Source organism: Nuphar pumila, chromosome 1, assembly GCF_984573655.1.
Source record: "Nuphar pumila chromosome 1, dmNupPumi1.hap1.1, whole genome shotgun sequence".
NCBI lineage: Eukaryota > Viridiplantae > Streptophyta > Magnoliopsida > Nymphaeales > Nymphaeaceae > Nuphar > Nuphar pumila.
In genome coordinates this window covers 179,375,554-179,400,265 of record NC_143249.1, presented here as the reverse complement: position 1 = coordinate 179,400,265, position 24,712 = coordinate 179,375,554, and the positions used below count along the sequence as shown (strand labels likewise).

The following is a 24,712-nucleotide window of genomic DNA, read 5'->3' as shown; positions in this document are numbered from 1 at the left end:
TTGGTATGGAAATGAGAAAATATCCCCTTCCCCTTGAAAGAAGGAGTGCCATCTATGGGGTAATGATAGAAACAGCAAAACTCTGGGATCTTATGCAAAATTTCATTGCTTTATGTGAATGCATGTGAAAATTTATCAAGGCATGTAAAATTTCATTAGGACACGTCTCACCTGCTCGTACAAAGGGGGATTTCAGAGGACTGGTGCCCTTCGTGGAAAGTTGCTTCCCCAGGCATAGTGTGTGCCCAAGGGGGGTGGTTGGCATAGTGAGGTGGGGCCTTGGCTGCTAGACGGTTAGTGAAGGTTTCATATCATGCAGGTTCCTTGTAGTCTCACACCTCTCACACAAAGCTTGAGGTTAGGCAGGGATCTATGCATGTTCTTATCTTTCTAACTTCTTATAATTCTTTGTTTGTGCCAAACTGCTCTTGACTTGCCATGCACTAGACTTACTAGAGCACCAAGTTTTTTTTGGTTATTGCTTATGGATTCAAAGAAATTAGTAATGATGACATGGATTGCTTCTAGAACTGGAAGACATGCAAACACACACACGCAAGAGCATAGGACGAGAGTATCTTCTCTCATTGGAGGATTTTTTTCCAATAATTTCTCTGTATGGCCCAAATCCCTTGATTAGATGGGCAAAGAAGAAATAATTAACTCTGAAAATAATAACTTTTCAAATCAATGTTTGCTGCTCCCTTTTCCGTTAGATCACGATTAGGACCATCTAAAAATCAAAGTTTTAGGTGTTTTATACTTTAACTAAACCATCAAATGTGTTTATCATTGTTTACTCATAGAAAAGATGTTTTTGTGATGTGTGTATATATTTTAGAGAGAAAAAAATCAATGGTTGATATTGTTATAAAATTCGATGATATAATTTTCACATTTTTACATCAAATCAAGTGAAAAAAAAAAGCTTATTTCTTAATGATAAACACATCCAACAGTTCAGATTCAACATCAAACAATTAAAACTATGACTTTTTGTTGTAACATATATCTAAAATATATTGCCTACTACCTAATAAGCTTCTACGAGTTGAGCTGAGCTGAGCCCAGTACCTATTGTTCATATTCAGGTTGCCGAGCTTATTTTACAATTTTGAACCAAGTATTTACTAGCCGAACATAGGCTGAAACATGAGCGCGCGGCTGGTCTTGTTTTCCAGTCCTAATCATAACGCGAAAGAAAGAACGTATAGAAAAGAGATTTAGGGTTTTGTGTCGGCGAATACCCTGCAAAAACAGCATAGACAGGGAGCGTACCTGAATTTGCCATAGTTCGTGTAGGAAGTTTCGGCGTTCTCCTCAGCCGATCGACGCCCACAATGAGCCCAGGCCTTAAGTCGACGGTGAGCAGGACCCTTTCCGCAGCGTCCGAATGCGGAACAATATTTTGGCAGGAAAATGCTACGAACACTCATCATCTTCGTGGCTCCTAACCCCTTATTTGTAATGGGAGATTAGGCAGTTACGTGAATGTGGTCTCTCCACATTCACGTAACTCCCACCCACTATCTCCATTACTTGGCCACTTTTGTGACCCACTAGTAGGTGTCAAATCGGGTCAGACTGTGGGTTGGACCCGTAACCCAAAATGTCCAACATTTTGAAGTAAAACTGACCTCCATAAACAATTGCTTGACTAGAAAATACTTTATTTGCTTATTTTAAATCTCGTTATGAGATAAATTTATAAACTCTAATGGACCTTAATGAACCCGGAGTCTCATCGACCCTATTCAAACTAATAAAGCTAAACCAAATAATCAAAATCCAATTACATTAATTCCAACATACCCATTACATTATGTGCCTTATTCCATATATGGCCCACAATAACAAACCCAACTAACTAGATTCGACGAGGACTCCAACTACAGGTGTCAATGGGTCAGATTAGACCCGGACCCGACCCGTACCAAACCCTACAAGGTCAGGGTTTGGTGATAAATAAGAATGTCCGATTAGAATTCGGGTCGGACCAAAAAGGTCCAATTAATATATGGAGCCAGGTAAGGTTTGTGAAATTTCATACCAAACCCAGGTTAGACGCGAGTTCTGACTAAGATCCACAAATTTTCAATGTAGAAAGGTTAAAAATATTATTTTACCGGGTATATATGATAGGGGTGTCAACGGGCTTGGTGTACCCAGACTCGACCCAGACCAAACCCTATAGGGTCCGGGTATGGTGACAAATAAGAAAAGCAGATTAAGACTCGGGTTCGGACCCGAAGGTCCGATTAATACATGGACCCAGGTATAGTTTGTGAAATTTTATACCAGACCCGGATCTGACCTGAGTTTCGATTAAGACTGCAATTTTTCAGTATAAAAAATATTATTTTATCGGGTACGGTCCAGGTATAGTTCATGTAGTTCTTATCGGGTCTGGGTATGGTTTCTCTTATAATAGGCCCGGGTCTGAACCCGATACCATACCCAAAAATCAGGTCCAAGTCTGGTTCCACCTGGGTCCGTACCAAACCCAACCCATTGACACTCCTAACGTTTGGTCCAAGTCTGGTTCATGTAATCCTTATAGGATCCAGGTATGATTTCTCTTACAATGGATCTGATGGCGACAAGGATTCTACGTGATCTACACTAGACAATGGGTGTGTTATGATGGTCTAAGTAGGTGGTCTGACCAATGAATTGCGGCCGTTTTTGGTGGCACCAAATGCTCACTAGGAGCTAACCTCACTGGGATATTCCAACCAACTAATGTGTCGTTAGTCTCGTGACCCTTACCGTCCAAATGTTAATTGAAAGCTACAAGACAATATTAGGGCATGTTTGGAATCTGGTAGCTGGGATGGGCGTTTATGCATTTGGTATTCCCGAGGTAAAATTAATCTTGGTCACAAACTACCTTGGTGGTTCTGTTTGGCATCCGGTAGTTGGGATGGTCGGTTATGCATTTGCGATGGGAAGTGAGATCCATTCTTCTTTGTATTTGCACTAAAGAATGGAATTGGCAGCTGCCACTTCTTAGAATGCATAAACGCACACTATTGCATCCCGACTACCAGATTCCAAACCGGGCCTTATGTGATGAGGGAAGTGTTCCCATTAATAAGATGTCAAAAGAGATTGCTAAGGAGAGGTTAATTTGGCAAGTGATGTTAGCACATTTATCACATAAAGAAACAAGAGGGTAGGTCACCTAAGAATTAATGTAACATATGGAGGGTTACATGGCTGCTCTTGACCCACATACCCTCACGCAAAACATGATACTAACATATATATGTCTTGACCCAGTCCACATGTGGGTCCTTCACCTAACCGGCCCCACACTTGTTCTATCGAATGTGTTGACCCAGTACACATATGGGTCCTTCACCTGACATGCCCCACACTTGTTCTATATCGAATGTCTTGACCCAGTACACATGTGGGTCCTTCACCTGACCGGACCCACACTTGTTCTATCGATTGAATATATATATATATAAGCTGTGAGAAAAAAATACTTAAAACTAAGATGTTTTTAATGAGCCTAACAAGACCTAACGAAAAAAAGGGGCCTAAAGAGCACATTACTCTACACACATAGCATTTGCTACCCTCGGGGTAAAGAACCCCCTAGTTGGAACTCATAGGTAAAATATTTGCTAGTTGAAACTTTTTATTATTCTATTATAAAAATTTATATTGCTCCTTTTATATTTTTGTTTTATATTTTATTTTTTTTATACAAATTTTCCACCCCCCTCCCCCCTTTAAGCAATATCCTGGATCCGCCACTGGCCATAGGAAAATATTATTCACTATTTCATCTCAAAAGATAGGCAAAAATCTTCATACAAATAACTCAAACTTTAAAAAAATTATAAGAATTATTTTTCTCTCGTTTGGAAGAATTGAAACGACTGCACTTTTCTCTTTCCTACTCGCATTTTTTCTTATCATTTTCCCACTTCCAAACGTGGTCTAGATCTGATTAGGTGATACCTAACTAAGTCAAATTCAGTAAAGCCTACAGGGCTACAACCAAACCGAACAATTAAATGCGTCCGAGGACCTTTTGGGTTTTCCCTTTTGCATGAAACAGGAATTTGGTGTGGGCCAATGCCAAAATACTCTCCTGAAAGCCATGTTAGGTTTTCCCACAGAAAAGAACAAGAGACAAATAAATAAATAAAAAACTTCAAAACACGTCACCTCTCACCACAGGCATGCCACCTACACATGATGTAGAGAATGCCTATAAATACAAAGCAAGATTCACACCAAACCAAGCCCTCACACCAAGGGGATTTGTAGTATAGAGACCTTAGAGAGTGCTTCTTTGCACTACTCTTACCCTAACAAACAGTAGGAGTTTTTTAGGTTCATAACTTTTGAGAGTTGCAGCAATGGCCATTGCACATCCCTTGTCCTTAACTTTTGGCCTCCTAGGTAGAATAATGATGCTCTCATCTACCTTTTCCATTTTTGTTTATTTTTTCCCCTTTTCTGATACATCTCTCTGTGTTTAAAACCCCATGTTGCATCTTATTAATGTGTTTTTCTTTTTTATTCTCAATTGTTACAAACCAGGAAATATAATATCATTCATGGTGTATCTTGCTCCAGCGTAAGCTACCATTCTGATTTTTTTCTTCTTTTTTTAATGATTTTTTGGTGGGGAGGTTTGAGTTGAATGAGGGTGACTAGAAATGCTGTGAATTTTGCATGCAGGCCAACGTTTTACAAGATCTTCAAGAAGAAATCCACTTCAGGGTTTCAAGAAGTCCCTTATGTGGTGGCTCTCTTTAGTGCCATGTTGTGGATTTACTATGCCATTCTCAAGGCCAATGCATTTCTTCTCATCACAATCAACACGGTGGGATGCGTCATCGAGTCCATATACATCATCATGTTCATCTACTATGCACCAAAGAAAGCTAAGGTACTTAACATCATCATCATCATGAGAACATAAACATCATAGCACCACCGGGGGGTTCGCCCCCGCGGCCAGCAGGGTATGAATGAGGGTGTTTCCGCAGCTTTATCGTGGATGGCGCACGTAAGGCAGGGTGGTCGTATCCTCAACTGGGGTTTTACCGTGCAGGGGTACAGGTCCATTAGGTGACCGGTCGGCTTCCTCGTCATAAAAAAAAAAAAATAAACACTTTCATACCCTGCAGGGGTTTTACCGTGCAGGGGTTTCAACTGCCTTTTTTTTTTATGACGCGCAGAGAACCAGGTCACTTAATGGGCCCGCCCCCTGCCAGGTAGTAAACCCTGAATGGGGTCACCGATACCGAAGCCTTTTACAGAATCCACCAGTTAAAATCACCCTCACACCCAATGAGAGTTGAACCTGGGATGAAAGGGGTCAGCACCTTCTCTGCTAAAGATATCATCAACACTTTCTGCAACACTGCACCAAATTACCCAACGCAAGAGAGAGAGAGAGAGTAGAGGTGAAGGCAGTGAGGTTATGTGAGTACTTTTCAGGTGAAGGCAGTGAGGTTGCTGCTGTTGCTGAACGTGGGGGTCTTCTGCGCCATTCTCCTTCCTACTTTCTTCTTGTCCAAAGGTGCGGATCGTTTAAAGATCTTGGGATGGATTTGCTCAGCCTTCGCTGTCAGCGTCTCCGCAGCTCCTTTGTTCATCATGGTATTCTTTTCAGTTCATATATACATAGAAACCGACCCTTTTCATTTTGTGCGTATGCGAGAAAGCTACTTATCTTTGGGCCGACAAAATAGTATCTTGCATTGTATTTTTGGTGCGTGTACGTTAATGTATATACATAGGAACAAGTGTAATGTTCAGTTCACACTTTAAGTGTACTGCTGCACCTGATCTCCCTCCATCATTGTTTGGGCCCAACAGCTGACAAATGTATCTTAAAATGAACGGTTATCAGTGCAGCAGCGCACTAAAAGTGTACAATTACTATTGCACATGATCTTACGCGAGACATAAATTTTCTCTCATACAATTACCATTGCAGCCGACTAAAAGTGTACAATTACAAATGCGAGAACGGTTATCAGGTGTATGTGATTTCCTGCAGTATCTTTTCAACTCATGAATCTAATGCCTTTTTGTTTTTTAATCTTGCAGAGGCAGGTGATACGCACTAAGAGCGTGGAGTTTATGCCTTTTTACTTGTCCTTATTCCTCACCACAAGTGCTGTCATGTGGTTCTTTTATGGCTTGCTTATCAGTGATCTCTTTGTTGCGGTAATTCCCTAAAACTACTATTTTTTCCCCTTCTTTTTCTCAAGGACATAAAAAGTTATGAAATCCACGGGTTATAAAAACCACCTTAGGTTTCTCATCTTCTCGAGAGTACACCCAGCATCGACCTTGTGTCTTGAGATGAACACCCATGGGTTTCAAACCAGTGACATCTCTAAAGAATTTGCTCTTGATGCAATTTTCAGAAGAAAAAAAAAACATGTTTATTGACTTGGGTCGGACTAATTTTTTGTTGGTAAAATTGAAAAATGGTCGATTTGATTGGGGGAAACCCATCTCGCGATTTGCTCATCGATTTGACCAAATTGGTCCATGCCCACTTCTCTTGAATCTTCACTTAAGCCAAGTTGAGTTGGCAAGGACATGGAGCCTTGAGTCAAAATTTGGGTCTACTCAAGGCTCTTATTCCACATCTTGGCCTAAATAGAGCAACCAAATTCACTTGTACGAATCCTCGGACCAGTTATATCTGACCAAACCTAAATCTACTTAATCACATTTCAAATCGGTTAAGATTCAGATTTAGTATATGATTTTACTACTGATTCCGAATCCAAATCTTACGGATATCCGAATCTGATTATGTCAAAAAGTATACCCAATTTAGCTATATTGTAATACAGGCCCAGGCTCGATACTGCCCTTTTCCATCTGAAACCAATTACGCTGGATCCCATTAGGTCAAATTCAGTAAAGCCTACATCTGAACCAAATCAGACCCGTTTGCATTATATATATATATATATAAACAAAATACTCATGTAATATATGGTGATATTTTCTTATAAAATGATAATATCATGATACTTTAGGTGTTCTAAATTACCACTAAAACATCACATATAATTTCAAAATATGGCCGATATTTTTCACACTGCTACCTCATATGCATCAAGACATCTCTTTTGATACCAATCATTTTTTTTTTCCTTTTGTGTACAATCAGATTCCAAATGTGCTGGGTTTCACCCTTTCAATCGCCCAGATCATCTTATATGCAATCTACAAGAACAAGAAGGTAGAAGCCATCGCTACAACAGACTCGAAGCTGCCTGAACAAGTTGTAAACATTGTGAAACTAAGTACCATTAATGCTGGAGGCTCAGAGGTTCATCCTGTTGATACTAAAGTGACGGAGGCTCATGATGTTGAGGTTGAAATTGTGACTACCCATAAAAAAGAGGTTGCTCATGATGTTGAGGCTGGAACTGTGCCTACCCACAGAGTAGATGACCTGGTTTAATTTCAGATATTGAGTGTTTTTGATAGGCTTGTGATGTTTGGGTATGAATGCATGTGCAAGTGCTGTTGGCTTGGCTCCTCTGTTTTTTCTTGTCATTTTGTTGGCTGGCATCTCTTGGTGATTCAACAATCGGAAAGGACCTCTCTCTCTCTCTCTCTCTCTCTCTCTCTCTCTCTCTCTCTCTCTCTCTCTCTCTCTCTGTAATAATGGTACCAGGCTCATACTGATATGAAACTATATCAAGTATTGCGAGGTTCAGATCATCAAACTGTATCAGCCTGTATTGTACAATATAGTGATGCGTTCTACTGTGTTGTAACCATTTTACTACTGTTTTTTATATGATCGACAAAATTCAGGAGATTTTAATGTTTTTTCTTCTTCTTTTTAATTTAATGTAGCCCTTAATATTAAATATTTTGTTTTCATATTTTTTTCTGATATTTTGTATATTCCTTTGATTTTTTTTGCAATTCTTAAAATGGAGCTTGTATCTTACGATAGGTTACACTATGGTACCATACGGTATGTTACACCCACATCGCTAGCCCTTTCTATACTGGTTCCGATATGTTTTTTACAAGGAGAACGTGCATGAAATTGATTCTTGATCTCCCATCTTGTTGAATTTGTGGTGAAGGCCTTTTTTTACTACTGTTAGTATTAACTTGAAGCCCTAATTTACTGTACGACTATGAAAGGATCATCTGCGTTAATAGTTAACAGGTTTGATAAAAGAAGGATTGCTGCGAGAACTAATTTTTGATTGGACATTTTCAATTGACCATTGGGTTGCTCCTGGTCGTCATAACTAGGGGCATTAATTGATAAAGGAGGTTGGTGCAGTTTTGCATTTCATAAGTTCGTGAATATGCGTCAAATACAGAGCTTTGCAAAGTGAGAACCATTGTCCAAACCTGTGATGAATGATTTTCAAGTTTTACATACCTAATAACTTTTTTATATTCTTCTTTCAGCAAGCAATCTGCTTTTTTAGCTCTCAGTTGAAGGCAAATACTTCAATCATAGCTTGCAAGCATTTGACAATTAAGGCAAATACTTCAATCAAAACTGTAAATTTTGGATATTATTAACAAATAAATAATTCATCTTTATCTTCGAGTTAAAAATGTGTTTCTATCATTTAAATCTGATTTATTGGTGTTTAAATGTTTGATTACTCATTTTTGGCTAACAAGGGTAAAATTAATATTTTTAAAACTATTTTAGATATTTAACAATCAATTATATTACTTCTAATCAAGAACATATTTTTAAGTGTTTTATAAAATAGATATTTAACAATCAATTATATTACTTCTGATCAAAAATATGTTTTTAAGAGTTTTGTAAAATATTTGTGTGATATAATTAAATTTTAGAATTTACTAGATGAATTTAGCAAGTTAAAAATCTTAATTTTTAACCAAGGTGCATTTTGATCATTTTAATCAAAAGTACTATTTAAAATATTTAATCTATGTTTTGCAGTAACCAAATTCGGTAAGATGAAGTTGTTGGTATATGCAGTATTTTCTGCTCAGCAGTTAATATTTATAGGTAGTTCACCCTATCTTTCTTGATTATTTGGAAATTTTATAATTTTAGAGTTTTTAGCATTTTTGACTGCGCACCAAGTGTTTGGTGCATCGTTGCTTGAGCAGTTTTTGCGGATTTCAAAACCCCTCAGTCTTTTGGGTTTCGATTTGTTGTTCTTCACATTATTAAAGTAAGTTTTATTAACTAAACTTGTACAGATTATGCTTAGGCACTAATTGTGTAAGCATAATATTGTTGTGCTAAATACTTTACTGAATTGCAAATACAAGTTATGCACACACACCGCACGTAGTTGTGGATACCTAAGGGTGCTATGGTTGCCTATATGTTTAACTAATTTAAGTGTAGGATATACTAAAAATGTTATACTTACTTTAAGTATCAAAACAATTATAAGCTAATATGCATTGAAAGCAATGCAATGCGAAATGCAAATCGGGTAAATGTCTATGGTAAGTACGTTGAGCAAATGCATTACCCAATAAATTTATTTTTATTGTATATAATATTTTCTTGCTCACACACACCACTTAGTTGTGGATAACTAGGTCTGTTGAGATTGTAGTTTGGAGATCATGTTAAGCATGAATTGAATACATGTGAATAGAAGTGATTTTCTTGTCATAGTTTGGAGATCATGTTCGTCATGATTTCAGATAACAGAATATGGAGTGTGTTTGTTGTAAGTATATGTTTGAGCATGCATTTATGTATATGAATATTACATAAATTGATGTATTTGACATGACCATATTAAATGCTAGTGTGAAATAATAATTGTGTAATCATGCATGAAAGGATGAACGATAGAATTATGTTCATGATAGGATTATGCAAATGCTATTATGCATGAACTGATACATTCCGTGCATGCTCTCATAAACGAACTATAATTTTTGTGAATGTTATTAATATATATATATATATATATTTTATGTGTGAGACACATTATGCATGAAATGTTTGCTTTGCATATTGATTCATGTGGTGAAACAGTGCATATATGACTTGAATCCTATATGTATAACTCGAACTACGTAGGAGTTATGTATGTTGAAGTTTAGTTGCTTCATATTATGAAATATGTATGTTCACGTATGCATGCATAGAACTCATGTTTTGTATATGCACGCTTCGAGATTCAATTTACAAAATACAATGTTTCTTGTGGCAATGATATAATGCGTAAGATAATATGCTTTTATATGATGATATGATTTAAATGTCAGGTGATATGAAATTATAAATGCATGTGATAAATGTTTAAGTTCAATAGTGAACTATGGTTTATGAAACCTTATTGGTTAAATGTGTGATTTTATGATTTAAGTGTCATATAAAGTGATGTATGATCTGATGCATAATGATTGTATACATGCTTATGTCTGTGTTGGTGGCTATCGACCCTGAGAGTGGTCAATCATATTGATGCATGTATCACAATAGTTTTCATTGGATATAGTACCCGCTGAATAACTATTCTCAAAGAATTCTCTGTAAGAGTGTGCATGACCAGATCAGGTAATCCAACTAGAGCGGTAAGTCTTTTTGAGAAAATGTATTGACCAAGAGTGGGTAGCTCGCAAAGACGGTATATTCTTTTGAGTAAATGCTTTGTCCAAGACCCGACAGACCATCAGTCTAGGGTGGTAACTCCTTGTGAGGTTGTACATATTTCAAACAAGGTGATCTGGCGTTGATCTTGTAAATATTTATATGATTAAATGAAATGTTATAATGAATTGTGATGATCTTCTAAGTTGATTGTGATAGCTAGTTATGAATCTATATATTTGGCTTTTTTGTTGTAGCATGATTATATACTGAACTCACATGTGATAATGAGATCCGTATTGATTTTATATTTTGATATAAAGTTATGATTGTGACGCTTATGTTAGCATATAGGTGAATGGCACATCATGCCTATAAATGACTAGTTTTGACTTATGAAGTGAATGATACATCACGCCTACATAGTTTCACTGCAAATGCTTGCATTATGATTATCTGAGTGAATATATCATACCTATGTATCATGATTGATGTGTATCATGAATATCTAACTAAATTACTTAAAAGGTATATGCATGTGGTTTACGCTGGAATGGTCAAATGTGTTTTGACTTATTGTTTATAAGAATTATGAATGCATATAAAAATGATGCAATGGTCTGAATGCCTTATATATATATATATATATATATATATATATATATATATATATATATATATATATATATATATATATATATATATATATATATATTGTGTGTGTGTGATGACTTGTATGACTTCAATACATATAGATTATGCCTTATCATGTGAGTTAATGTTGAATATAATATTAAGTGATGGAATGTTTTTAAATGCTTTATGTTCAAATGCTTGAAATGAATGACTCATAAGACATTTCGTTTAACAAGTCTTTGGACTCTTTCGAGATGTGTCCTAACCTTTGATACCAAAGCAAATAGGATTGGTCTTCCTTTAGGCCATGTTTATTGTCAATCATTATGTTCTCAATAGAGTGAGATTCTTGAATTTGAAATTTGGTTTTCAAATAAAACAAACCATCACACACATATGCAGAACCTATAAAAATAATTTTTTTAACAATAATAAGCTTTGAGTTTTCAAATTTAGCAAGTTTTGAAATCGAAATAAGGTTCCGACTATAGGATAGAACATAAAATATATCAACTAAATTCAAAATGAATCCTGACTCCAATACAACTCTGCAGGTCCCAACGTTCTTGACATGAAAACACATCTTATTTATTGAGAACATGCTTCTTTCATGCTTTGTTGGTTCCCTTTTGTTCAGAAATGCCTACAAAGTGTTGATAATTGCAAAGAGTTCATAATATGTATTGTGGCACTAGAATCAATCCACCAATTATGCAATAAAACATGAATTAAATGGACTCATTACCTTTATTCTCGAGTCATTTCTTATGCTTTAGGCAGTCTACCTTTTTATGTCTTTTCTTTTTGCCTGGAATTTGGCTTTTGCTTGAGAGTTAAAATTCTCTCTAGAGGTTTTCTTCTTGAAAAAACTTGTTTTTGCCCTTGACCTATGTTTTGACTGATCAAAGGCCATATGTACACTCGACACCCTCTTACCCTTCAGTCTTTTTTCATCTTCAACACACTTAGTCAAGAGGTCATTAAAAGTCTACTCATCGTTATGTGTATTGTAGGAGATCTTTAAGGGTCTATATTTAATAGGCAACGAGATCAAAATCGGATAGACCAGAAAGAAGTTTGAAATGTCAAACTTCATATCACTCGGTTGAGATGCAATATTTCTTATAACCAAGATGTATTGTCGAATGCGACTATCACCCGAATATTTCATAGACACTAACTTGGACATCAATATTCTGGCTATAACCTTATTAGAATTGATGAACTAAGCCTCAATGGATCTTAGGGATTTATTCACTGTCATGCACTGATGGATGGTGCTTCGAATGTTCTTTTCCACTCAAGATTGCAAAAACAATAAGCTAAGTTTATTCGAGCGCTCCCACTTCTCAATGATAGCCTTTTGCTCAGCTGTAATATGCTCGGTAATAGCATGAGGTTCATCAATTCTAATAGCTAAATCTAGGTCCATGTAATCCCGAGTAATAATAATATTATTTTTTTTAATCCGACAAATTTGATTTGTCCAAGATGAAAATGTTACTAGAACTGTCAATGATCAAAGAACCTAGCACTGCAAGAAACTTAAGGAAAAGAACTTATAATTGCTCAAACGTGACTCATGTTGAAAAGGTAAAAATTGATACTCTTTATTATTCATCTTTTCTGAGATAAACATAATTGGGTCATTATCATTCCACTTTGGTGAAAACGATAATACTCATTGTTGCTTCATCTTCTCAATTAACAATGAATTGAATTCAATTGGTGAAACTAGTAAATCATGTACATAGAGGCAATTCAACATTGTACCTTTGGGTACAAACATACTTCATGGACTGGTATACATATCTACTATTACAACCTGCGTGAATTTAGAACACAATGACCTACCTTTGAGTAGAATCATTATTTCATAAAGTCACATAGAATCATAATACTAAATCTTAACACGGTCCAAAGAATCCTCAATTAACCCAACCCAGATCACTTTGGTGATTACATGAGTCAGTTAATCGAAATCTTTTACCATGAACATATTTGTATTATGGAGCATTTTCAAGCACACATGATAATGCATGTATATTCATGACAAAATATGTATTATATCATCAAAAAATACACATTCATGCTTCAATGTATATGCATAAATAATTTTTGATGAAAACGCATCACATATGTCATGAATTTATTCATAATTTATTCGTAAATATCATACATAACTTAAATAACATAAAATGAATGTATAAAGCATGCAAAAGACATGCTTCCATGATAATAAACACCTATAAAGAATGAAAAAATAACAAAATATGCTCTTATGCGTAAAACCCAGGATCCTCATACTGCTCTAGACCTGATTCATAAAAGACCCAGATCGAATCCGGTCCTCGACTCAATCCAGATCTAGACCTTATCTATAATGGATTTGGGTTAGATCTGGATCTTAGGTCCAGTTCAGATCTGGTCAGACCCAAACCTAGAACCCCAAATGGGTCAAGGTACAGTCTGATTCTCGGGATCAGGTCCATACCCAATCCTTAATGGATCTGGGTCCACCTCGAGAGGGGCAGAGACCCGATCCACCCGAAATAGAGAATCTGGGTTTGGATCGGGTCTCCCGAACTTAGATCCAATATTCGATCCACACGGACTGGGATCAGATCGGGCCACTCGACGCCTTTGGTTTTACTCAAAAATTGAATACATGTTCGGTTTCTCAAACCACATCGACCCCCACTTCAGGCGGCCACCAACAACGGCGATTCTACTGACAATTCTTAAAATGGAGCTTGTATCTTACGATAGGTTACACTATGGTACCATACGGTATGTTACACCCACATCCCTTTCTATACTGGTTCCGATATGTTTTTTACAAGCGGAACGTGCATGAAATTGATTTTTGATCTCCCTTCCTGTTGAATGTGTGGTGAAGGCCTTTTTTACTACTGTTAGTATTAACTTGAAGCCCTAATTTACAGTACGACTATGAAAGGATTATCTGCGTTAATAGTTAACAGGTTTGATAAAAGAAGGATTGCTGCGAGAACTAATTTTTGATTGGACATTTTCAATTGACCATTGGGTTGCTCCTGGTCGTCATAACTAGGGGCATTAATTGGAAAAGGAGGTTGGTGCAGTTTTGCATTTCATAAGTTTGTGAATATGCATCAAGTACAGAGCTTTGCAAAGTGAGAACCAGTGTACAAAGCTGTGATGAATGATTTTCAAGTTTTCCATACCTATTAATTTTTTAATATTCTTCTTTCAGCAAGCAATCTGCTTTTTTAGCTCTCAGTTCCAGGCAAATACTTCAATCATAGCTTGCAAGCATTTGGCAATTGGTGTTGAAAGCGTGATAGCGAGGGTCATACCCGTGTGAACGAGGAAGGCTAGATTGCGAGAAAAAGAGCTCTATAGATTTTTTTTCTTTATTTTTAATTTTTTTAGGGCCACTTGCCAATTTAATTCATTGGGGTTGTAATAACTTTTATTTTTGCTCGACCTTTTGTAATAGGGTAGAATGATTTATTTACATTTAATTTAAGGAAATAAAGTTTGTTATTATGTGAAGTACAAAAGTTTTAAACATGTTTCTTGTGTTCGACTCGGACTTTACCACTAGTGTGAACCGATAATTTAAAATTTGATGTATGGTTTATATAAACAATTTTAATGAAAAATCTTTTTTAAAATACCTTCAAAAAAAGTTACATCAGTCGTTACAGAGTTCTCATAAAAATTTTCTATATTTTCAAGCTTGTAAATATAATTTTTAATTAAATAATTATATTTAATATGTCTAAAATTAAAAATAATAAATTATTATATATGGGTTGATGTCAATATGGGTCATGACATGGTTCAAGGCCCATTCATGATATATATATATATATATATATATATATATATATATATATATATATATATATATATATATATATATATATATATATATATATATATATATATATATATATATATATATATATAGGTTGACATCAATATGGATCTAGACATGGTTCGGGATCTATATCGACTAAAAAGCCCATGTGTGTGTGTGTGTGTATATATATATATAGGTTGATATCAATATAGATTTGGACCTAGTCTAGGATTCATATCAATTAAAAACCCATGTATCTATATATATATATATATATATATATAAGAGGTTGACGTCAATATGGATCTGGACATAGTCCAGGATTCATATTAATCAACACCCACGAATATAAATACGTATATATGGCCTAAAATTCGAGTGGATTTGGGTCATGGGTCCAGCCCAGACCCATAGCCCATCCATAAATCCTTAAAACAAAAGAATGAATTTAAAACTTTAACACACACACACACACACACACACACACACACACACACACACACACACACACACACATATATATATATATATATATATATATATATATATATATATATATATATAATGTGTGTGTTTTAAAATCGGGGTAGTTAAGTAAGGGAAGAGTTCTATGTCAAATAGAATGCTAACCCAAACATAATTCGAAAGGGGAGGGGGTGTCACCCCGAAGAAGAATCCTTCTTCTATAAATAGCGAGGCTAAGCCACTCTCTCTCAAAACTGTTTGAAAAAAAATAAGAGAGAGAAAGATAGAGAGAGAGGAAAAGAAAAGAGAGAAAGTGAGAGGGAGAGGAAAAATAGAGAAAGAGAAAGAGATAAAGAGAAGGTTGTCACCTTCTTCTTCTTCTTCTTCTTCTATTCTTTTCATGTTTTGCAACAATAAAATATAGGTTCTTCTCTTTTTTCCGATGGCATTTCTGAACAAAAGAAAACCAATAAAGCAAAAAGGAAACATCTTTTCAATAAATAAGATGTGTTCGCATATCAAGAATGTTGGGACTTATAGAGTTGTGTTGGAGTCAGAATTCATTTTGAATTGGGTTGATATATTTTATGTTATATTCTTTAGTTGAAACCTTATTTCGATTTTAAAACTTCATAAGTTTGGTTTTGTTTTTAAATTAAAAACTTATTATTATTAAAAATTCTATTTTTATAGGTTCTGCATATGTGTGTGATGGTTTGTATAATTTGAAAACCAAATTACAAATCTAAGAATCTCACTCTATTGGAAACATAATGATTGGCAATAAACATGGCCTAAAAGAGGACCAATCCTATTTTCTTTGGTATCAAAGGTTAGGAGACATCTCAAAAGCGAGTCCAAAGACAAAAAAAAGAATTCTTGGATCCCTTGATTTTATAGATACAAAACCATGTATTAACTACCACTTATTGTGGTAACCTTCCACTACAGTGTCCTACTACAGGCTTCTCTCAAAAGTCTATAAAGACCTATGGTAGTGTGATGAGTGTCACACAACAATACTACACATAATATTATTTTTCACTCTCTCGGGTACAAGGGTTCTGCCATTCTCTCAACTTCAAGGCTTGGGCTCATTGATGGCATCAATAGGCTGAGGAGAACGTTGAACACCCACATCAATGATTTATTTGCTCACTTTCATCCATGGAAGCTACCGGTATGTGGTTTTGGTTTTTACATTTTGATTTATGCCAACATAATAATGATAGTAGTTGTTGTATTCATATTATATGTGAGTAGTTGACTGATGCCCTTTTTTCTTCCCTTCCTTTGCTTAGAAATTATTGTCACTAATGTACTAGTTTACTTCCTCAACTACATTCACATGTGATGTAAGATTGCATTAGTAGTTACTTGTCACTAAAACCTTTTGGCTTGTGCTTATGCATTCAGATCCATGAGGCATTACAGACAATATTAGTTGTGAAACTAGTTTGATTTACTTCAGCAAAGCACTAGGTGACTGAACAACTTGTGATACTCCTTTTTCTTTTTCAAGTTTATAAATCTCAGATCAAGGGCAGTCTAGACATGTCAAATGGTGTTTGTGGCGACCACCCACTACATGTACTTATGTACATAAATGAACTTATATGTACACATGCTTTCAAATGGATATTCATCATGATGGATTCTAATGAAAAATATATTATGGCCATAGTGTTTTCTTTATCTATGTAAGAAAAAGACACAAGCATGAAGTCATGGGCAACAAATGTTTCATCTGTCATTGTTTTCAAATCATAGCTTGTTCACATGTCTGACTGTTGTTTGTTTAAAAGATAGTTTGCATCAAAATTTCAATCTAATTTGATAATGTAATCATTATATAACATATCACATTATGCACATGTTAGTGTTGAGAATGTTGGGTTTCTTTCATCAAAAGGAAAATGGTTAATTTGCCAAGAACTATTCTATGTTGTTACTCCAGTCTCTACAGTTTTCATTATTGCCATTTGAACATGTGTGGATGTGCCTGGCCATTTCTAGTTGTCTCTCTTAAACATGTATAAATAGTATTTTTGCTCTAAAGGAAGTTGGCACTTTTGATATATATATATATATATATATATATATATATATATATATATATATATATATATATATATATATATATATATATATATATATATATATATATATATATATATCACTTAATATTTTAATAAAAATCAAACATGAGCTACATATACATGCAAATATGGAAACAAGCTAAAATTTAACTTCTACAGTAACATGTGAATTGCAACAAATCGAGCATAGTGAAGAAGAAACATTCATAAAGGTAGATAAAACAACTATAATACTACAAGTAGTAATCACTCACATACAACTAGGGGTGGCAAAAGCGAAGTTGAGACCCTAGGCAAAAACTCCAAATGAGGCCCTAGTTTTTTTTTATTGTACATAAAAATTATATTATTTATTAAAGAGGTTGCACCCTTTTTTTCTTAAATTATTAATATCCTCCATATTTACTATTTGGGTTCATATACATACATACATATACATATATAGAGAGAGAGTAGTGCATATATGCATGACCACTTCCGAACATGACCAAAATGAACAAGCGTTGAGCATCCATCATGCATACGATGGATGCTCAATCACACTGTTTTCTTTAAAAGGCTTTTAGCGAAGACAAAAGTCACCACTAAAGGTCTCAGCAAGGACCTTTAGCAGTGATAATAAATGTTGCTAGAGAAATTACTAGCGGTGATAATATATATATATATATATATATATATATATATATATATATATATATATATATATATATATATTACTCAAGATGCAAGATAGCTCCCTCTTACCATTCACAGTAAACAAGATTGATTAATGAAAATGCCACAAAAATCAATCAAATATATACTAATGGTGATCCATCTTTTCATTTACCAAGATGCTTAACCATATTAAACCTCCAAGGACTTGAACATTAGCTAAGATAACCATTGGTCCTTGTAATTCACATAATTTTTTTACTCCAAAATCAAAAGGCATCATTTAATGGCTCAATATGTATCTTTTGTATTGTCAAAAATAAGCAAATAGTGAGCTGAAAGTTAACTTTTGTAATGCCCCAAAATTTCTTCAAATTTTTAGGCAAATTTTTTCAACACATGTCGAAAATATTCATAGGAAAGATGGAAAAAATCTTGGGCAATTACAAATAATCTCATGTTTGACAAAGCACTGATATAAATATTATTGAACTGAAATTCAAAGAGTCATTATATCCCTCAAAATAAAACTAATAAAAAATGTTAAGAACAAGCAAAACAAAATCCAATATCGACAAGGAAAGATGTGATCCTCTCAACTCCAACCAAAACTTTTGTAACAGATCCCGTTGAACATTCATCCTGATTTAAAAATTATTAATATTAGGGTTTAGACTTCACAAGTCTCATTGGAAAATATCTTCCCAAGGTACGCAAGTAAAGTGCCAAGCATATAAGAGCATGTTAGAATTTAACATCTTATTCATTCAAGACAAGTATAGTTAATGTCAGAATATGTCTTGAAACACATTTAAATCAATCACAGTGCATCAAATTAATTAAGTGCACACACAAGCAACTAATTACAGAAAAGTAAAGTTGTACACTTAAAATTTATGTTTCATTTTATTAACCCCCCATGGGTATGCATAGTTCTAATATGTAGAGACATATGAGACCATTCAAGGGTTTATTATGCATGAGTGTTTTAATACCCCAAATGACTATTTGAATCATAATCCTAAAGGGGCGGTATAATGACTGAGAAATAACTCCTAAAAGCCTAGATAAACAAGATGCATCTGATTTCTACAAAAGTTATAGGATGTAGCTCAAGAAATCTCAAGACTATCACTTCTTGGTAGTTTTTTATGTGAGAAAAACAATGTAGAATTTGTGGTTGTTATATGCTTTACTCATAGCACATATGTCTAAGTTACGTGCATAATACCTAATGCACTATAGTGTCAAGCACAACTTTGTCAAGCAGTTGGAGAAATTATGCAGGAAATTACTAATGAAACATTAGTACCATGTTTAGGTGAAAACAAAGAGTATACTCTTGCTGAGAAATATCGCAAGATTTACTAAAATCTCATGAAAAAATGTGATAAAAACTTTAAAAGTTAAAAATGGCTAAATCTCATTCATATTTAAAAAATCTTGCAAGATTTAGTAAATATCGCTATATATCACCATTTTCTGGATCACTTTTCATGTTTTTCTTTTGGATTTCGATGATTCTTTCAAGCAAAATGTCAAAATCGAGTATTACTCATTTTGCTTTGTAGAAACCTACCCACTTAGGCCTTTACCCAGTTTCCCTACTGAGCTTCTCTTATTTCCATTTGTTGACATGAAGCAGTTCTGGTGAGCATCGAGTGGTGATCTGCGAATGGACCGGTGTGTCTCTCTCTCTATCTCCCTCTTCCCTTCTCCTCCTCATTTTTGTCTCTCTCTCTCTCTCTCTCTCTCTCTCTCTCTCTCTCTCTCTCTCTCTCTCTCTCTCTCTCTCTCTCTCTCTCTCTCTTCCCTAACTCACACAGTCATCAGTTTTGGCTACTGGTGTCTTACCAGCAGTGAGTCAGTCAGTCAGTGAAGGAGGTTTTATAGAGAGAGGGGTTTCGGCCACCAACATCAATGATTTTGGTGTTTCAGCAATGCATTTAGAAATTTTTTTGGTAGTTAGAGCATAAACAATATAATTTGTGTTTGATATTTGTATGTTTAGTTAGATGTTCAATGTGTGACTCATTTGATGTTTGTATGTTTTGTTGTCGTAGGATCATTAGATATTTGTTTGCTTGAATAATTAGGCTTAAGATGATTAAAAAGAAAAGCTAAAAAAAATAGAGGAGATGTGTATGTTTTTCTTCCCATGTTCTATTTGTATAATCAGGCTTACGATGAAGAGGTGTATGTTTTGGTGTCTGGCTGTGAAAATTCATGTATAATCAGGCATACGATGAAGGACAATGATGTGTATGCACGAAATGCTTCTCTTTTTGTCTTTGATATTTGATTATTGATACTTAACGTTTGATGATTTAATTGATGCTTCTTACCTATTTGATCTTTGATGGTTTAGTTGATACTTCTTACATATTTGATGTTTGTTAGTTTAGTTGATATTTGCGTATATATGATGTTTGTTGGTTTAGTTGATACTTGGTGTTTGATGGTTTAGTTGATACTTTTCATATATTTGATGTTTGATACTTCTTAGATATGGTTAGTGGGATTGGAAATAGATTTTATAGTTTTTTTCATGTAAAATTAAATTAGTTTATTTTTATTTGATTTTTTAATTTTTTTATATTTTTTGAGAATTTATTTGATTTTTTTTCCTGAGATTTGCCAAAAAAAACTGAAAAATATTAAAAAAGTTGAAAATCTTCCGAAAAAAATCACTGCATAGAAATTGCCGTTTTAAACTTTTGTGTCACTATGAATATAAGCATTTGAGCAGACAAGCTTTAAATGGTCCTTATGGAAGTATGTCATTTGTTCACCAAAGACTTTGTGTCTCGCTCGTACTTGTGACCTAGAAGAGTAGTTTCTGACAGTTAAGCAGACGTGAGTCATACAACAAGACCACAAATCTGAATACTCTCAATGGTGTTGCCTGTCCTTTTGTAGAAGGGAACGGAGCATGTGATTGCATTGATCATGTGGTTGTTAAGGCATGTCATACTTCTTGCAACTGTTCTCGGAAAAATTTGGTAGCCAAATTCTTCATACAATACTTTGTCAGTTTCTAAGCTTGCAGCAGCCATGAAAGCATCAGCAATGTGAATGAATTTGAATTAAGAAGATGGATTGAATGAGATTTCAATTAAGAAATTAATAATGGATTAGGGTAAAATAACCGGCAAAAAATGAATAAGATGGGTCCTAACCTTTGAGTAGGCCCCAGTCTGAGTGAAACAGAATTGTTTTTGTGCCACAAAGATTCAACTCTTCTAGATGCCAAAGTTGGCAATCAAAAGAAAGCAGTGAGAAACAAAGTGGGCCAGGATTCAATTAGACACTCATGACCAACTTAGACTTATTAGCAGATCCCACCGGAAATTTGTCAATAAAGAATGCCAGCTTATCGAAAATTTTCAATGTTTGGTGTGTGCAACAACATGCAACGTGCAACGTGATTGCAAAATGGGATATTTTTTGGTTTAGTTTTATGTGATTGCCCTGTCCACAGCAACAATGGCCAATCAAGAACACTGCCAAGGCTTGAAGAACAACAGATAATAACGTATTAACACCGACCCTTCGAGGAAAATGCATGAAGAAACCAAGAGTTACCTTTGTATTCAGTTTCTTTTTTTTTCTTTTTTTCATAAAATATGCACCACTGGCTGGCTGTGCTCCTGATTCTATTAATAAAGAATTTAAACATTACAAGTGATCATCCCGAAGCGCGAAACCAATCCGGTGGCTTATCTTTTCAATACAAAATATCATAGTGAAGGCCCAGGATCGAATATATCTGTCACATGGGGGCGGCTGTTGTTCTTGTAGGTTTCTGCCTAATCCCAGCTTGACTTTTAAAAAGAAAAGAAAAGAAAGAAATAGCCCATTGCCATAGTTAACTGTTAAATAAGATAATTTTAACCTTTTTCTTCTAATCACTGAATGTCACTAGGGCTGGGTCGGCTGACAATGGGTTGATGGGCCGGGCATCTGGCCCATCAGTGTGTTCCCAAACCCACCCAAATGGATTGTTTCAAGATTTGGGTTTGGGTTTTTGTGGGTCAAGAAAATGTAAATTTTAAATTCGGATCCATATAATTTGAGGGGCTCACATTCAGTAAAAATGCATATAAAATAATAATGTAAAATGTGGGTTATGTTGGGTATCCGACAAAACTCATAATGCAAACTGGACCTGCATATTGCTGGGTTGGGTTCGGGTTGACCCAAATAATATTCTAGTCAGCATTGTTTATGCCCATACCCAGCTATTAGGGATTGAGTTGGGTAAAGTACACAATCAAACAGGACCCATTGAGCCTATATTGTTCTTATCTTTCAACTTCTTCTTATAATTCTTTGTGGGTGCCAAACTGCTCTTGACTTGCCATGCACTAGACTTACAAGAGTACCAAGCTTTTTTTTGTTATTGCTTATGGATTCAAAGAAACTAGTAATGATGACATGGATTGCTTCTAGAACTGGAAGACATGCAAACACAAGCAGGAGCATAGTAGGACCAGGGTGTTTTCTCTCATTGGATGATTTTTCCAATAATTTATCTCTGTGGCTCAAATCCCTTGATTAGATGGGCAAAGAAGAAATAACTCTGAAAATAATAAATCATGATGGCGACAAGGATTCTACATAATCTACTGTAGAGAATCGGTGTCTTATGATGGTGTAAGAAGGCGGTCTGACCAATGAATTGCGAACGTTTTTTGTGGCACCAAATGCTCACTGGTATACTCCAACTAACTAATGTGTCGTGACACTTACTTTCCAAATGTTAATGGAAATCTACAAGAGAATATTAGGGCCTGTTTCGAATCTGGTAGTTGGGATGGTCGGTTATGCATTTGTGATGGGAAGTGAGGTAAATTTTCCTTTGTATTTACACTAAAGGATAAATTTGGCAGCTGCCACTTTTTAGAATGCAAAAACTCACATGATTCCATCCCGACTACCAGATTCCAAACAGGGCCTTATGTCACGTGAGCTTTCAGCGGTGTCAATGTGATGAGGGAAGTGTTCCCATTAATAAGATGTCAAAGGAGATTGCTAAGGAAAGGTTTGGCATGTGATGTTAGCACATTTATCACATAAGAAACAAGAGGGTAGGTCACCTAAGAATGTAACATATGGAGGGTTACATGGCTGCTCTTGACCCACATACCCGCACGCAAAACATGATACTAGCATATGTCTTGACCCAGTACACATGTGAGTCCTTCACCAGACCGGCCCCACACTCTCTCTCTCTCTCTCAGTACACATGTGAGTCCTTCACCAGACCGGCCCCACTCTCTCTCTCTCTCTCTCTCTCTCTCTCTCTCTCTCTCTCTCTCTCTCAGTACACATGTGAGTCCTTCACCAGACCGGCCCCACTCTCTCTCTCTCTCTCTCTCTCTCTCTCTCTCTCTCTCTCTCTCTATATATATATATATATATATATATATATATAAATATGTGTGTGTGTGTGTGTGTGTGATTGTCAACAAAATACTCATGTAATATATGGTGATATTTTCTTATAAAACGATAATATCATGATACTTTAGGTGTTCTAAATCACGACTAAAATATCACATATATTTTTAAAATATCGCCGATATTTGTCACACTGCTACATCATATGCATCGAGAGTTCTCTTTTGATACCAATCATTTTTTTTTCTTTTGTATACAATCAGATTCCAAATGTGCTGGGTTTCACCCTTTCAATCACCCAGATCATCTTATATGCAATCTACAAGAACAAGAAGGTAGAAGCCATCATTACAACGGACCAGAAGCTGCCTGAACAAGTTGTAAACATTGTGAAACTAAGTACCATTAATGCTGGAGGCTCATCCTGTTGATACTAAACTGACAGAGGCTCATGATGTTGAGGTTGAAATTGTGACTACCCATAGAGAAGATGTTGATCATGATGTTGAGGCTGAAACTTCGCCCACCCATAGAGAAGATGACCTGGTTTAATTTCATATATGGAGTGTTTTTGATAGGCTTGTGATGTTTGGGTATGAATGCATGTGCAAGTGCTGTTGGCTTGGCTCCTCTGTTTTTTATTGGCTGGCCTCTCTTGGTGATTCAACAATCGGAAAGGACCTCTCTCTCTCTCTCTCTCTCTCTCTCTCTCTCTCTCTCTCTCTCTCTCTCTCTCTCTCTCTTTGAAATGATGGCTGGCCTGGCCCACTTTGGCCCATGGATCAAACTGTATAAGCCTGTATTGTAACCATTTTACTATTGTTTTTTATATGATCGACAAAATTCAGGAGATTTGAATGCTTTTTCTTCTTCTTTTTAATTTAATGTAGCCCTTAATATTAAATATTTTGTTTTGTTAGTTATTACATATCGTTACATATATTTAAGTACTGCATATCTATGTTTAATCGATCATAAAGCATCAATTTGATTTTTTATTGCAACATTAATAGTACTGCATATCTA

General features: G+C 35.3%; 1 protein-coding gene across 1 annotated transcript; it reads left to right on the top strand.

Annotated features, from left to right (window-relative positions):
• Nucleotides 1–4,376: 4,376 nt before the first annotated feature.
• LOC149851472 (bidirectional sugar transporter SWEET15-like) lies at nucleotides 4,377–24,238 on the top strand. Its single transcript, XM_090008498.1, has 8 exons — nucleotides 4,377–4,422; nucleotides 4,564–4,600; nucleotides 4,705–4,915; nucleotides 5,470–5,631; nucleotides 6,085–6,204; nucleotides 7,169–7,459; nucleotides 23,950–24,085; nucleotides 24,132–24,238. Exons 1-8 carry the CDS (start codon nucleotides 4,380–4,382, stop codon nucleotides 24,236–24,238), a joined length of 1,107 nt encoding a protein of 368 aa, XP_089864624.1. The 5' UTR covers nucleotides 4,377–4,379.
• Nucleotides 24,239–24,712: the final 474 nt, after the last annotated feature.